This window comes from Rhinolophus sinicus, linkage group LG11 (genome assembly GCF_036562045.2).
Source record: "Rhinolophus sinicus isolate RSC01 linkage group LG11, ASM3656204v1, whole genome shotgun sequence".
Taxonomy (NCBI): Eukaryota; Metazoa; Chordata; class Mammalia; order Chiroptera; family Rhinolophidae; genus Rhinolophus; species Rhinolophus sinicus.
This window is the reverse complement of record NC_133760.1, coordinates 39837899-39854306: the sequence shown is the minus strand read 5'-3', so window position 1 is coordinate 39854306 and position 16408 is coordinate 39837899. Positions and strand designations below refer to the sequence as shown.

General features: G+C 53.3%; 1 protein-coding gene and 1 pseudogene across 1 annotated transcript in view; both read right to left on the bottom strand.

Annotated features, from left to right (window-relative positions):
* CNGB1 (cyclic nucleotide gated channel subunit beta 1) overlaps nucleotides 1-16408 on the bottom strand; it is a 73784-nt gene that overhangs the window by 34647 nt on the left and 22729 nt on the right. Inside the window, exons 13-17 of the mRNA XM_074314810.1 lie at nucleotides 11243-11408; nucleotides 10312-10395; nucleotides 6080-6167; nucleotides 5375-5402; nucleotides 3511-3768 (exon numbers count right to left, since the gene is read on the bottom strand). Of these exons, the coding sequence (XP_074170911.1) occupies nucleotides 3511-3768; nucleotides 5375-5402; nucleotides 6080-6167; nucleotides 10312-10395; nucleotides 11243-11408 (624 nt within the window). The remainder of the gene's footprint in view (nucleotides 1-3510; nucleotides 3769-5374; nucleotides 5403-6079; nucleotides 6168-10311; nucleotides 10396-11242; nucleotides 11409-16408) is intronic.
* LOC109459805 (small ribosomal subunit protein eS25) lies at nucleotides 610-3496 on the bottom strand (annotated as a pseudogene).

Here is a 16408-nt window from a genome sequence, read left to right as displayed (position 1 = left end):
TGCTTCCCGTCTCTTGAACCCAGTTTCCCCGTCCCAAGGTAGGGGTGATGATACTTTCCCAGGCCAGAGGGCAGGGGGCAAGAAGGTACATGGCCTCACACTCTTAAAGGGCCTCAGATGGAGACATTTGGAAGTTTCCTCTAGTCAAGAGAAATACTTGCCTTTGTAGTGTGTGTTACCCATGTTTGGGTACCTGTTTTGGTATTTCCTTGTTTTCGTGCATGCCAAAATTCATTAACCCAACCCCTCTCCCAACCTCTGAGAGGCCCAGTGCCGCATCTGCCATCTCAAGAATCGGGTCCTCCTTAGGAAGCCTGGGTGTGGCCCTACTTTAGCCTTCGTTATCTTCACCAGGGACTGTGGGGACAGGTCTGCCCCGAGGCGGAGTTCGGAGGATGCCGAGGGGCTCAGATGGTGCCCGACTCCTAGGCACACGTGGGCAGGACCTTCCCATCGCAGCCAGGTGCAGGCCTGGGTACCAGCAAGGCAGGCGTACATCCCCTAAATGGGGAGGGGAAGCATTTGGAAACACGGGGATATGTGCCTTTATTTTTCTTTGATTTAATACAGTTTCATTTTTCAAAATGTGCAGTTGGTGGGGCCTGTTGTTCATGCATCTTCACCAGCGGCTGGGGCACCCCCACCCTTGGTGTTTCTGGTGGAAATGACTTGAGCTCTAGGCTTTGAAACTAGTTCAATAAGCCCTGTACTAAGGGGCTCCTGAAGGGAGCTGGTGAGGAACTATGGGTCTTCCGTCTCTCAGAGACAGCAGCTGGGGTTATACGTTTATAGTTGGGAACTTCCTCACAGAGCTGGTCATATGTCGCTTTGTCACACACGACTCGGTTCCTGAGCTTGTCCCAAACGTTGCCCTTGGACCACGTCTTCTTTCTGGCCTTGCCCCCAGATGTGATCGCTGGGGCTTGGTCTTCCTTGGCCGACTTTTCGGCATCTTTGTTCTTCTCGTCGTCCACGGGCGGCATAGTGAAGCTCGGAGAGCAGATGCTACCACTGCTGCCTCGCTAAGATGTCCTATGTGACTTTTCGTTTTAAATGGCCACCACGGGGACAGCCAGTACTTTGTGGAGTTTGGTGGAGAGAACCTGAGCAGGCCTCGAGACTTCAGGGCATTTGTTTTACCAGGCCTTGGGCTCCCAGGAGAAGAGGATGAGCAGGAATTGAGAAGTTTTTAAAAACTGAAGAAGTTTTGTCAGACTAACAAGAGATGCCCCAGGCTACAGAAAGCAGGAGAAAGCGTGAGCAGAGGGTACCTCACCCTGCTTCCTGGAGAGGTGAGCTGGAGGTAAGGGGCGGGGGGCATGGAGTCAGCCAGGACTCTCAAGTGCTCAGGGCCCCACAATGCCCCCCAGCGTGACTGCCAGGCAGCAGAAAGTGCCCTGGCCTCCCCATCCAGCCTGCCTCAGGGAGCCCGGGAGGGAGCAGGTACTTCCCAACCCCCTGAGTAAGACCCTGCAAACTCGATCGCCCAGGGGAGGAGAGAAAACGCCTAGGCCTGGTGTTTCGTATCCTACCAACTTGGGAGATTGGGAACTCACAGTAGAAATTATATTGGTTGATATTATATTGAATTATAGAACAACAATAATATGATTAAGAACATAAAGAATAATAGTCATGATTAAATTGGCTTAGAGAATAAAAATGTTTACTGTTAAGCACTTCCTATGTGTCTGTCAGGCATTCGTTTTACTAAACGGTAAGAGCTTTATATACATTCATTCTTTGACCCCTCCTGGCCACGCTGTTAGGTTATTGCTATGCTGTCCCCATTTTGTGGGAAAGGAAACTGAAGCACAGAGAGGGTAAGAAACCTGCCGCAGAGGCAGGATTTGGTCCCAGGCAGGATAAGCCTGGCTCCAGAGCTTAAACTCTCACCCCATCCTGAGGTTGGGGACCAGCACACACAGAAGTGGCTGTTTAAACAAAACCTCACTGGGTGCCAAGCAGCATCATTGAAATGGGGTTAATGATCTTACTATGCGCTGTCATTGTCTTGTCTGCAGCATCTAAAATCATTGAGTGTCACCTCACAGCCAGTTCAGTCCCCTGTCCCAATGTGTCACTGGGAATATTTTTTCAAAGTGTGGGGCTCCCTATGACCAGGGATGACACAAGATGACGTTAGATGGCACAGATCAGGTAAAGCACGGCATATAATGAAAATATTCCTCCCATTTCAACTTTCTCTAGATCCTGAGTGCCCAGAGAAGGAGACTTAGGTGAGTGCTGCCGTGGCCTTAACACCCCTCTGCCTCACCCTACTCCCAGTTTGTGGCTGAGATAGCGGGCCTCAGCTGTGAGCCTTCGGCTGCCATCATATTTCACTAGACACTAACATAACACGCCTTGGTTTTCACTGTACTTGGGGTTACTTCTATTTCTGCCTCCTGTTGATGGCAAGTCATGCTGGTTTCCCATTTTAATGGTAATGTCGAGTTTCTTGTTTGAATACACTGAATTAAATTTACAAAGAGAATCCATTGAACAAAAACTAGTAAGTAAATAAAAGTGAATTGGTACAGACTATAGCACACATAGAGTGATATTGGGGTGGAGGTCAGGGCGGGGTGGGGGGACCCTTTGGAGTGAGTGGATTTTGGGCTTGCCCTGAAGACTGACCCTGGGTGTCCTCCTTCGTCGTGGGGATGACAGGGTGCCACCTCACCCCCACTCTGTGCCCACGCCAAGCCAGGAAGAGGAGAGAAGGTACCAGTGGATCTTGTCTCATGAAATGTTCAGTTCTGCCTACTTGCTGATCTCAGAGGCAACCTAGCCCAGTGTCATTCCAAAATAAACAATCAAATCAAGAGAGAAAGTGGACAGGCCTGGCTTGAGTAAGGCAGAAAGTGACAGGGGTTGCCCAGAGGTGCCAGTGTGTTCCTGAGGGCTTTGTCATCAGGCAGCAGCAAGCAGCAGGAGCCCGGAGGCCCCTGAGGGGAACTTGTCACAATTAAACGGCTGCATTGGCCCCTGAGGATGTTTCTTCTCCTGGGCTACCTGTCAGCACCTGGGAGCCTCTCCTTTCCTGAAATGGAATTTTCAGGGCAGATATCAACGGTCCTCAGAAATTCTAGCTCCCAGCAAACTCTCAAGATCAGAAGAGTGTCTGCAATGAATCTCCATGTTCTTCTTCTGCTCCATTCCTCTCCGCTGTTCCCCTGCCCAGCTCCCTGCCCCAAGCCTCTTGACCTGGAGATCTGAGTGACTTGTTTAAACCGGGGTCTGAATGACTACTGGTATAGAAAAATGACGATCTGAAGAAAGCAATGTTTAACCCAAAGAAACGAGTTGCTAACTGTGGAATTTTAGGCACAGAGAGACTGGAACTAATAGCCCTCAAGTCGCCACAAAGCACGATGAAGGCTTTGGTCAGCAGAGGAAGAGGATCCATGCTCCCACACCACACCCATGGCTCCCATGCGGGGAACGCCCAAGCCATGCAAAGCACACACCACGGCACGAGCATGTGGGTGGCTGAGCTCACGCTACCGAGGCGACGGACACCGCTCCTGGTCTCCTTGGCGAAGCTGGAGTTGGACAAGGCGGTCCTCCGGGAGATGAGCACAGGGATGCGGGTGATTGGGGGGTAGCGGGGCACATTGGGGAGGTGGTCCACCAGGTTTGGGGGGGCCAGGCTGGGGGCCACCTGGCCAGGCAGCTGGTCCTGGACCAGGCGATTCAGCTCCGTATCCTGGCCTGGTTTAGCCATGGTGCTGAGGCCAGAGGGTCTCAGGCAGAAGCGCGGCCCTGGGAAAGGCACAGAGGAGCACAGAGTTGGGGGAGGCAGGGGAAGTGGGGCTCCAGCCCGGTGCCCACCTGCAGTTGCAGCAGCTACACCCAACGTCTGGAGCATCACGCTCGTCCCTGGAGTTTAATGGCGAACACACCACCATGTCATGTGGCTGGTCTGCCCCACAGCTCTGAGGGACAGCCCGAGCCCCCCAACGCTTGTGCTCTCTCTGCTAACCAACCACCAGTAGCATTTCTCACCTCAGACTCAAAAAATCAGAATCAAAGAACCCGGAACTCCTCAGACCCTTAGACTCACAGACTCAGAACTCAAACTTTCCTCGCCTGGTAGGATTTTCCATTCCAAAGAAACCCTGGAGCTTAATTAATTTCACTTCAAACAGAAGCAGTAACTTCTCCTAGGGCCCTGGTTCCCAACTGGGCTGCACACAGAATCACGTGGGGAGGTTTAGAAATGTCTGAGGCTGGGGCCCATCCCAGAGATTCTGATGTAATGGTTTGGGGTCAGGCTGGACACCAGGAATTTTAATATCCCCAAATGATTCCGATATGCGGGCATGTGTGAGAACCAGGGCTCAAAGCCGTCACCTCTCAAACACTAATGCGCAGACAAATCACCAAGGGTCTTGTTACAATGCAGGTTCTGGTTCAACAGATCTGGATGGGGCCTGGGCTTCTGCATTTTCAACCAGCTCCCAGTGACACCAAAGCTGCTGGTTCTAGGGCCACACTTTTGAGTAGTGGCAGAAAACGGCCGTGCCTCAGTGTTTCTCAGAGTGTGGTGCCCAGACCACCTGCTTCCAAATGACCTGAGGAAGGGGCAGAGGCCCTGGAACCCGAGTCTGCACCCAGGTGAGCCTGGCCTTATCTCTCTATGTGGGTGCAGACTTAGTAGGTTTCCTACAGATGCATGTTGAAATGGACAGGGATGTTTTTCAAAGGCCAGATGGGGAACAAGCTCAAGATGCTGGGTTTAGGATCCCTGGCTCCAATCCCATCTCAATCCCTGGCCGGCTGGGACACAAGCATCATGGTACAATTACTGTTTCCTCACTCAGTGTCCAGATGTCCTCAGCTCCCCTGGACTCTGTCCCTCCAGTGCCTGGGGTCTCAGGATCGGAGGCGGTGATAAAAGCAAAGTGCCTATGCTGGGTCCAGCCTGGAGCTCTTAGCAGTAAGAAAAAGCTCATTGAGAGATGTGGAGTCTAGAACATGTCCTTAGCAAGCTCTGGCCCCAGTTCTGACTCAGATATGTCATGTTTGAGCCAAACCGCTGCTGGCTGGTAGCCCGGAAAACTGTGTTCTCAGTGAGGGAGGTGGCAGGAAGGGTTGGCTGGGAGCAGGGTTTCCCCAGGCCTGCTGGAACCCTGGAACCTCAGGGTAATTCCCCTAGAGCCTTTGAAATACATCACCAGGCTCTGATAATGTGGCCCCAAGACCCAGAGGAGGGGTTTGCCTGAGGATGGGACAGGTGAAGCGGTGTAGGGAGGGTGGAGATGGAGGGATAGGAGGTAGGGTGCCCCTGTGCCAGGCTGCCACCAGCCTGAAAGTATCCTGGACATTCTATAACTGCCCTGCCCCCCACCCACACACACACAACTACCTCCTGAGCTGGCGTCCACGGCCTCCTCCTGCAAAATATAAAGTGGAAACAGAGCTGTGACCATCAAGCCCCTGCCCAGCCCTCATCCAGCCCCGCCCCTATCAGGAGATCTGCCTTCAGGGGTCCCCCTGGGCCCCAAGTCCACTCCTCACCTGCCCAGCTGGCCAGGCCCTGCCCTCCCACTTTCTGAGGCATCCAGGGAGATGGCCTCCATGCTGCAGAGGGCGGTGCACACAGGATCCCCAGGCCCCAACACTTGGACTTGTCACACATAACAAGGGGCTCTTATGCAGCTTTGCGTATGTGGGGACAAAGCAACTAAAGCAGCCCCACAGCCTTCCCCACCAGGCACTGCACTTCACAGTGTACAGCTACGTACAACACCCTGGGAGGGGGTTTAGCCCCATTTTACAAAGGTGGCCACTGAGTGAATCGGAGGTCCAGAATGGGGCGGTGACTTGTCCAGGGTGGCACAGCCATGTGGGGACTGAAGTGCAGGTTCCCCACCCTCAGCTGTGTCACCCAAGGCCCTTGCTAACACCATCTGAACCCTGGTATGAGCAGGGCTTCGCAAGACCCCCCCACCCTGCTCCCCTCTATCTGGTGAGCTGTCACCATCCCCTGGGGGACCCAGCCCCTTCCGCTTACACCCGCCCAGGCCTCCGAGGGAGCCAGGTGCCAGGCCTGGTGCCACCCCATCCATACCTGGCGTGAGGCCCTCCGGGGCTCAGTCCCGCCTACACTGCTCAGGTCCTCACCGGCCTGTGTCACCAGACAGCTCTCCAGCAGCACACTGTGACCCAGAGAGGGAGAAGGAAAGGGTTGGAGTTAGGGGTATTAAACATTTCCTAAACGCTGCTGAGTGCCAGCTCTGTGCTGGGAGCTGGGACACAAATACTCCTGAGAATCGGTCCTCGCCCGCATGAGGCTTCCAGCACAGGGCGGGTGGCAGACCCCATGACCTGCTAACCATCTCCCAGTCTGACATGTGCTGGAGCAAGGGGCTGTGAAAGGCACAGCCACAATTCTGCTTAGGAAGGAGGGCCCCCCAGCGGAGGTGGCCTGTGAGCTGGGCCTCACGGATGATGAGTTGACCATGAGAAATAGGTGAGGAAGGGCATCAGGAAAGGGGACGATCACGCGTAAAGAAAGCACGGAGGACGGTCTGAGAAACTGTCCTCTGGGGTGTGACCAAAGGGCGCTGGATAGTGTTCAAAATATATGCCTGGCATTTCCCCTCTGAGAGTTTCCAGGCAACCCTGGTGACGTAGGCAGGGCAGAGAGTATGAGACAAGTGAGGCCCAGAGAGGTGAACTGACCTGACCAAAATCCCACAGAAAACCTGGATTCCCCATCCTCTCTTCTGGGCCCTCCCGAGGTGGGCGGGGCGGTGGGCCCAGACGGCAGCCCCAGTCAGTTTGGAGTCAGCAGCCTGGGAGCAGAATCAACCGGCAATCGGCAATCGTATTGTCGCAGCTGCTCCCACAGGCTGTGTGCCAGGCTCTGGGCCCAGTACTTTGCATGCTCAGCTCTCCCTGAACCCTCACCCAAATATTACCCTGAAAGACCAGGGCTGCGACTCATCTCATTCTACCTCGGAAATCGGAGGCTCAGAGAGGTCCAGTGGCCTGTCCATGGTCACATGGCCTGTATAAGGCATGTGTAGATGAAACACAGGTGTCTCCGACCCCAGGGCCACGTACTTAACACTCCGCTGCCTGCCTCTCAGTGTCTAAACAGCAACACGTGACGTGGAAGAGTGACGTGAGTGTCTGGAGGATTCACACACCTGTATTTCTCTTCATTGTATGGTTATTTCCATCATGTGGGGCCTGAATTATCAGGGTCATATTCTCTACCCTGCCCAAGAAGAAACAGATTGCCTCAAAGAGATTCCAGTTATGAAAGCAAGAGCACGTTATGACTTTCATGGGGCATGGGCACATTAGCCTTCACGGGCCACTTCCTCCATAAAAATACGTTAAAAATTATATTTTGTGACTATATTTACGTGAAGATTCTTATGTTCATATTATATATTAAAATATTCTTTTCCATCTAAAAGCTTTTTGTTGTTGTTGGGCTGATTTTAAAAGAAAGTAAAAGATTCTTGTGGGCTCCTAAAAGTATTGTGGGAACTATGCCCTCCTGGGTTCTCAGAGCAGACAGGCCCAGGAAACGAGCTTTCCAAAGTCTACTCAGAGGCTTCTCTGGGTCTTGTTTATTCCAGAATCAGCCAGGAAGTCACTGTGTGGCCGTGGACAAGTCACCAGGAAGCCCTTGGGCTGCCTCTGTTTGTTCATCTGTTAAGTGGGTTGGACTTGCCCAGCCTGACTTACTTGGGCGAGGTCAGAAAGGCCACTGAGAGTCTCATGGAAAAGTCAAAAAAGACTCCCCATGTCAGGGGTCATTCTCAACTCTGGTCAAGACTGGTCAGCAGCTTTCCTTGTCTGTGGTACCAAGTGTTCGCTTTGGAGCCAGCACTACCTGGGACAGAAGCCCAGCTCTGCACTCGCTGCCAGGCACCCCTGGACATGTAGCGTACTGTCTCTGAGCCTCTCTGGGCTCTCTCATCTATGAAATGGGGTTAATAACAGATGCCTGAGCACCATGTCTGGCATAGGAAATAGTGCTAATTGAATGGCAGCTGTTATAGTGATTGTTTTTGTTATTATTATTATTAATCCCAGAGGAGGCAGCCTTCATCAGGATTATGAATCACGCATGTGGATTGTGGAATGTTTTTCACAAACATCTCCAGCTATTGAGACACCTACCCAGCCCTACCATGGTGCTGCCAGCAGCACCAGGGCCTGTCCTGGGACCTATGTACCTGAAGCCATGCTGCCCCTGGTCGGCAGTATGCCCAGTGCCTGCCAAAAGCCCCTCCTGTCTGGCCCAGAAGTACCAGGCCATTGACTTCTAGAAGGTTCCAAATCCCAGGGAATTCCAAGTATAGGATCAGATTGGCTGAGGTGGGCATCCCAGAGGAACCCCGGCTCTCCAAGTTAATGGTGCAGGGAGTAGCAGAAGCAGCCCGTTTGCAAGGGTTTATAGCCCACTCTTCCTTCCCCAAGTCACACAGCAGGCTGTGCCCCCAAATTAAGTTTCTCACTGTTGCATTCAGCAGACTCTTCACCTAGCACTCCAACCACAAAAGAAGGAAGGAGGGGAGCCCTTAGGAGGAACAGCCACCTACTTGGGTCTCGCTGTCTTTGCCGACAAGGACGCCCATGGTGCAGGTATTCAGCTGGGGACGGCGACATTCATCCCAAGCCCCGGGACAGTGCATACAAAGAGACTTTGGAGAGTACCAGCCCAGCCCTGAGCCTGCAAGACTGGCTCTGGAGCCAGTGTGGCTCGGGTGGTGGATGAGCCACTGATCCTTCCTGCTTCTAATCAGATTGAGAGGATGTGCAGGGAACTCACAGAAACACCCCAGGGAGGCCAGGTGGGGACCAAAAGGCTGTGGTTGCTAGGAAAAGCTGAGCTGTTGCCAGCAGAGACCAGGTCGCTAGGCGACCATCTATCTGTTACCAGGGCCCGCACGTCATCAGTAACCCCTGTGCCTCTGCAAAGCAGGCCAGGAGCATCCTTCCCCAGCTTGTGACAGCCCAGGTTCTTGCCCACACCAGACCCTCTGGCCCTGGCTCTGGGATCACTCTCTTACCAGTGTCCCCGCCCCTACCTGAGGCCCCAGGACCTATAAGTTCCCTGAGTTTGAAACTCTGGGCAAACGTTTGTGTGAGCGTGTGTGTGCCTGCAGCATTGTGGGTAACTGTATGCATGTGCTGGTGAGCGAGCATGCAGTGTGGGTATGTGCAAGTGTGTACGTGTGTGCCTGTGAGTGTACATGTGTGCACGAGAGTGTGTTGTGTGTGCTTGTGCATGTATGCAGGCTATGCCTGGGTATAAAGTGTTCCTAACCTGGCGTGTGTGTCGGTTTGTGTATGTGCAGTGCAGAAGCGTGTGTACGAGCATATGTACCTGTGTGCACTGTGCACAGAGAACACGTGTAGTTAGTGAATAGGCATGTGTGTGAGCACATTGGCTCACTGGCCTTCAGGGGGTGTTTCAGCTCAAGACGAGTGGCCCAGAAAGGGGGTTTCAGGCCTTTGTGCAGGGCACACAGGTTTAGTGGGGGAACAACTTCCCTACTGTGTGCTCTTGTACACAGAGGCAGGTGGAAAGCAGAGGGCAAGCAAGGCTGCACTAAGGAAGCTGGGCAGCGTCGAAGGTCCTCTCCTGCGGAATGATTAAGATCTAGTCTTTTAGCACATTTGATGATTATAACTTTTAGTGGTTTCTGATCTCCATTTTTAACCTTTACTTAACTGGACTCTTGTGTGTGTGTGGATGTTGCAAACTTTATGGGTGTGGGTGGAGAATCAGCCACTGGAGCAGAATCCAGGAAGACTTACAAGGCATCAGAGGCAACGATGGGACTGACCACTGGGGAGGCAGCGAGGGAGAAAGAAAGCTCTGTGCCTTGGCTTTGTTAATCCCAGGAAGAACCAGGAGCCCACTGCGTGTGTCCATCCATCCATCCATGCATCCATGCATCCATGCATCCATCCATCCATCCATCCATCCATCCATCCATCCATCCATCCACCCGTGCATTCAACCAGCTACTGCTCTAGGCTCTGGGAACATGGCAGTGAACACCACAGACGAAACTCCCCACCCTCATGGAGACAGTGCTAGTGTCTGCTTGTACACATGTGTGTGTGTGGAGGGGTGCTGAGTAGTGGGTACTGAGTCCGACGTCATTATGAGCACAGGGGGGGACCCCAGCTTCCCCAGCCCCTCTGGTCAGTGCCCCGTGGCACACAGCACAGAAGAAAGGAAGGCGTTCCTACCCCAGAAGCCAGATACCCCTCCCTGTAACCCCACCTCCCTGGGTCACCCCTTAGCCAGGGGCACAAGCGCCTTACTCAGGGTCCTCCTCCTCTTCCTCATCTTCCTCCTCTCTGTCTTCTTCCTCATCTTCCTTCTCTTCCTGGATCTGGGGCAGCCCCCTGAGATGAGGTCAGAGGCAAGAGGTGAGCCCACCTGCAGTGCACCTGAGTCTACCTCCTGCCCCATGTTTAGTAGGATGTCCTGTGGCCGCTGAGACCAGACCTGGCCTCCTCAAGCAAGAATCAACCTGGGGCCTCCCACCTGAGCAGCCCTGGGCTCTCTCTAGCAACAAGGCCTCTTCCCGACATGAAGGGCCTGTCTCAGCCCCCACCATCCTGGTGGTGACCTGAGGTCAGCCCCTGACCCTCTCTGGGCCTCAGTTTCCCCATCTTTGTAACGTAGGTCATGGACCAGAGAACCCGAGACATCCTGTGATGTACTCATATGCATGTACAAGAGTGTTTATTGTAGAATTGCTTATAATAATACCATTTTGGAATTACGCTAAATGTCCATCAGTAGTGGACAGGTTAAATAAATTCTGGGACCTCCATATAATGGAATACAATGGCAGTGTATTTCCCTCTTTTACAATGGCAGCTGTAAAAGAAAATGTCGATGATCTCTACATACTGAAGGTGGAAAGACCTCAAAGTACATTGCTGAATGAATATAGGTGCAGATAGGTAGGTTCATGTGATATGTTATCTTTCGTGCAAAAAAAAAAAAGAAAGAAAGAAAAGAAAAAGAGGGGAGTCCATCCATGCTTGTATATCCTCAGATGGTCTCTGGGATGGCAGAGAACCTGGCAGCTGCTGTGCCCATGGGAAGAAGGATGGGTGTCTGGGGGGAGGGGGAGGGGAAGGCAGGTTTTGTTCACACTCTATGCCCGTTTATGCCTTTGCTTCTACACTATGTGCTTATTATCTTCCCAATCATTTGTTCAGGGCCTTCTCTGGCTCCTACCTGGGCATCTCCTCCCCGGCCTCGTTCTCCGCGTCACAAGCTGGAGCTGCCTCTGAGTCCTGCCGGCTGGTGCTGCCATCCTGATGCTCGTCCTCTATGTCCCCCAGAGGGTCAACCTCCTCCAGGACAAGATCCGGCTGATCTGGCCTTCCAGGGAGGATGCTGACTGCAGGGGACACAGGGTGCGAGGGAGAGTGGGCTTGGGGCTCCGAGTCCCAGGGACCACACAGGGAGCCTTGGCCATCACCAGCCATGCACCAGCTCTCAGCCAAGCAGAGGACACGCCTCCATCATCAGTAGGAACATTGGCAACCAGAGTGGTGCTAACCTGATGGGCTGAAGTCCACGATCGTTTGCCCTATCTTCTTCCATTAGTTTCCCCCTCTTTTTCCTCTTGAAACAGAGCTTCCATTACAGGTAGTCTTAGTCTCCTTGGGGCCTCCTTGAAGTTTGTGCAGAAGCAGAAACAATGCTCCTAACCAGGGTATTGCAGGTGATGCCAAAAGACCCAGGCTCAGGGTTCAATTGCCACATCCAGGTGGCCTGGAATGTCCCAAGGGCTGCAGGGAGAGCTTCCCCACTGCCGGCACTCTAGATGCCACCCCCTGGTGACAGCATACTACATGCCTATTATCTCAACACCTGCTTCTGGGAGTCTTTCTCTCCCTGCTGGACCTAGAGGCTCCACTCTCTGAGGGGTTCAACTTTCTCATGGAGTTGGTCCCACCTTCAGAGAGGAGTCTGCAGTTTTCAACACTTCTCCAAGTGCCATGCTCCCTGACAATGAAAACACTGTGGGGCTGTGAGCTTGGCAGAAGTGGGTGCAGGGGCATCTCAGGCAGGAGAAAGGGAGAAAGGGAGTGATTGCCTGGATACTAGGTGTTTCCAAAAAGCTCCAGGGGCCTTGGTGGCACCCAAGCCAAGCATGAATTACTAATGGTGACTTTAAATGGAAGCTGGCCTCCAGTCTTACCCTGTGACTTTGGAAGTTACTGTTCATTACTGTAGAACAGTAATAATACTAATAATACTAATAGCAGTTACATTTATTGAGCACTTACTATGTGCCAGGCCCTGTGCTAAGTGATGTACGTCGATTAACTCAATTAGTCCTCACATCAACCTTTTGTAGTGGGAATAATTATTATCCCCATTTGACTTTCCCTCTTTTATATGTTATACCCTATTTTACAGATAAACAAACTGAGACACAGGTCAACACCTTTTATGGGGTGCTTCCCATGCACCAGGCATGAGGCTGAATACTTTCTAAGAGTCACCTCACTCCTGGCTTCCTGCCTTCTGGCTTCTAGGTACAGACGTTACACTGCTTCACAGAGGAGCACCTGCCTCCCCACTAGGGAAACCTCCCACATATACCTTGAACTAGCCTTTTCCACGGCTGGTCCTGGCTCCCCTGACCCAATAAGCAGCCCTGGGCTTTGACCAGGGAGGCTTCTCCACATGTGACCCTAAATCCGGTAATGGGATGTGTCGTACGTCATTCTATGTTTCTGTCCAACGATGGTACAAGTTCCTGCCTGACATAGCAGGGGACAGAACATCCCCTGGCATGTGAGCTTATTAGCATTCACGGCAACCCTGCAGGTTGAGAACAGTACTCTCTCCATTTTATAGACCAGAGAGCGGCTCAGAGAGGCTGAGTGACTTGTCCAAGGCCACACAGGATGTTGGAGGCAGCGCCAGGTCTCCTGACTCCTGCCTCTTTCCCTGATGTGCTATCCCAAGTGATAAATGTGCCCCATGAGGGCCTCCCTGGCATTGGCAGCCTCTCCGTAATGGGTGCTCGCTGAGCCCAGCGTTTGGCGTCCTGAAGAGTTGATGCACCCTTGCTTACATCTCCACTTTTCTTTTCACTAACCTTTTCTTTTTATGTACTATTTAGTGAGTAAGCATTTTACAAGCATTTTCTCCTTTCAGCTCTGTGCTAGGCCTTCAAGGCATGCCCTAAAACATCCCTGTTTTACAGTCAAAGAGTCTATGGTGCTGAGAAGGATGGTGCCCCACGTACCAGCCAGGAAGGGCAGCCCGAGGGCAATCGGCCACATTGATCCTGATTCAGAGCCCCGAGTGGGCCTTGTGAAGAAAACACCGTCTCACCCCCTTTCCTCAGGCATCTGATTCACAGCTGTCCTGGCTTTTCCAGGCCCCCCAAGTACTCAGGTCACAGATGGCCCATTAAAGCACTGCGGGTGCTCAAGCTCATGTGGAAACTGCTGCTCCATCCAGGGCTTAAACTTTGCCCCTGGAGTCCCTCACGGGCATTCCACCTCCTGGCCAGCATCATCTCTGCCAGCCTAAGATGCCCCTTAGGGCCGCTGGATGGGGACTGGGGCTCTGACTCCAGCTGTGAAAATTATCAGCCCCATCTCGGGAGAGAGCTCCTGTTTCCAGGACCAGCGGACAGGGAGCCAGGGGCACAGATTCCAGGCCCCACCTGGACCCTGGGCTGTTGGCAAAGCCCAAGCCGTGGCTCAAAGCCTCTACCCTCTTTGGCAGGCCAAAGTCCAAGACACTTCAGATGGGGCCCAAAGCTCAAGAACCCTGCTTTGATCACTTTCCCTGCCACCAACGCTTGCTCAGCCTCAGAGTAACCTTTGTGAAGTCACTCCCCTGCTCAACCACCTTAAATGGCTCCCCATTGCCTACACCCTAGTCCCCTAAAATCAGTCCCTAGCTTTACCTTCTGCATCAAGGACTTGGCATTCGCTGAAGTACCCACCACTCTCCCTCTCTTACCTGTAGACATTTGCTCACTTGATTTCCTCTACCAGGCTGCCCTCCCTTCACCACCAGTTTGAGACCTCAGGGTTCTCAAACTCAAAGGCCCACCCTTCCAGGGAGATGGTGCATATGGGTGAAGTGGAGGGCAGGAGGCAGCTGCTGCTCAGACTGTCCTCACAAGTGTAGCTTGAGCCCATTACAACTGGATCTTCCCAGGTTTCGAGAGAAGCCAGACTTCTACGTAAAGCCACCTGATGTTTAAATGTTGGCAACTAATTCTAATTTTTAAAATCCCTCCTTGCCTCATACACAGACACCCGTGGGCCAGCTGGGACCCAGGGCAACCGGCTCAGGACTCCTGGCTACTGCTCCTCCCTGCAACCCCCATATCACGGCCTCATTTCATCCTCCCACTTTTCAAGCCTAAGTGCTCATTTTAGCTTATCTGCAGCAGTAACATGCAATCACAGGTTCAACGTGCTAATTTATGCTTTTAATATCTACGAAAGCATCGGTTGCCATCCATGGGTGGCTCTGGCCCTCTGAGAGAGAAAACATGGCCAAGCCTGAGAAGAAAGCCTTGTGGGAAAATCTGTCCCGGGGGGCGGGGGGCACCAAGTGTGTGGCAGGCACCACGCTGCGCAGATGTCCCCTCAGCCCTTCCTTCAAAGGCTTTCCCCGCCTTCTGGTGGGAAGTCCTCCTGCTGTCTAGCCTAAGTGCCACAGGCTCCCCTTGCTCTGCTGGAAAGGGGCCGGCCTTGGTCCCCGAGAAGCAACTCTGGGACTGGAGGAGTTTGCTCTGATTCATCCTCGTCCTGCCTGGGAGCCTGGGGAAGTTCAGGGGTCACTGTTCAAGGAGGGTGGGAGGTCAACGGTCACCCCTCTCCCCTTCCCTGCAGATCTTCTCTTCAGGACACCCTTCTTTCCTTCCATCCATCTGTCCGTTTGTCCATCCGCACTCTCCCAGGCTCCCTTCTCCCTTGTTTCAGAGGCCTCCAGCTGCTGCCATCCCTGAAACACAGGAGAAGACAGAAGGATGGGTGGCTGGGTGGACAGGTAGAGGGAATGAATGAATGAGCGCCTGAATGAGTGAAGAAGGGGGGGCTGGGGGATGGAGTGGGGAGAGTGGAGGGACACTCACCCCCAGACCCTTAGGGTCACCCCGTGTAGTGAGTGGGTTTCATAGTATCCCCCCAAAACAATCCAAGTCCTAACTCCTGGTACCTGGGAGTGTGACCTTGTTTGGAAATATGGTCTTTGCAGCTGTCATTAGTTAAGGATCTCAGGAAGAGATCATCCTGGATTCGGGGTGGACCCTCAATCCAGTGACTGGTATCCTTATAAGGGAAAGGACAGGGATATTTGACAGACACAGACGGAAAGGCAGAGATCACAGGGAAGCTAGAAGCCCAGGGGCACCGAGGATGGCCCACAGCCACCAGAAGCCAGGACAGGGGCGGGCACAGTTTATTCCTCAGAGCCCCAGGAGGAAATCAACCCTGCCAGCACTTGGAGTTTGGATTTCTGGCCACCTGGACTATGAGAGAACACATTTCCGCTGTTCAAGGTGCCCAGTCTGTGGTCCTTAGTTACGCCAGTCCCAGGAAACTAATGCCCAGTTTCTGGCCCTGGTTTTGAGTCGCCCCATTGCTGCCCCACTCCCACCCCTGACACCCACACTCCTGCACACAGGGAGGCCCTGTCCACAGCTGCCTGTGGATCCTGCCTCCCTCCAGAGGAGCAGCGAGGAGGATGAGAAGGGCCAGGAATTGTATCCTCAGAGCTCTCAGCAGCCCCTGGGAGGGTCTCTGTTTTTTCTGTTCACTAACCTCAGCTTGACTGAGCAACTGCTACCAGGCCAAGCGGACTCTAATCTCTGCTCCGTGAGAACTTGCTCTGTGACTTTGGGCCTGTCTCTGTCCCTCTGCCTGCCCCAACAGCCATGGGGGTCCCTGCTCTGTACCCTCGAGGATAGGCACAAGCTCCAGGAGACTGAGTGAGCCCTGCTCTGAGGCCTTCCCCTCACAAAGTAGTCACAAGTATACACACCCCATCTCTTCCCATGGCCGCTCTCAGACCCAAGATCCATAGTCAGCTGGCCTGTCTGTTCTCCGGGTCATAGGGTGCTCGTAAAGACCACCATCGGCCCAGTGGGGCTGGGGTTGCAGACACGTGAGGAGCGTGTCATGGGGCCTGTGTCAGGGTGGAATAGGGCCACTACCCACAGGCCCTGAACTCCACTTTGCTCACCTCTAGCTCTCATCACAGGCCTGGCACATAGCAGGCCCTCCATGGCCCTTTGCAGATGGATGGATGGATGGATGGATGGGTGCTCTGTACACCACATGCCTTTCCAAAGGCCATGAGATGAAGGAAGAGCAGATTTTGGACCCTAGCCCTCCCCTGCTGGCCTCAGTCTGC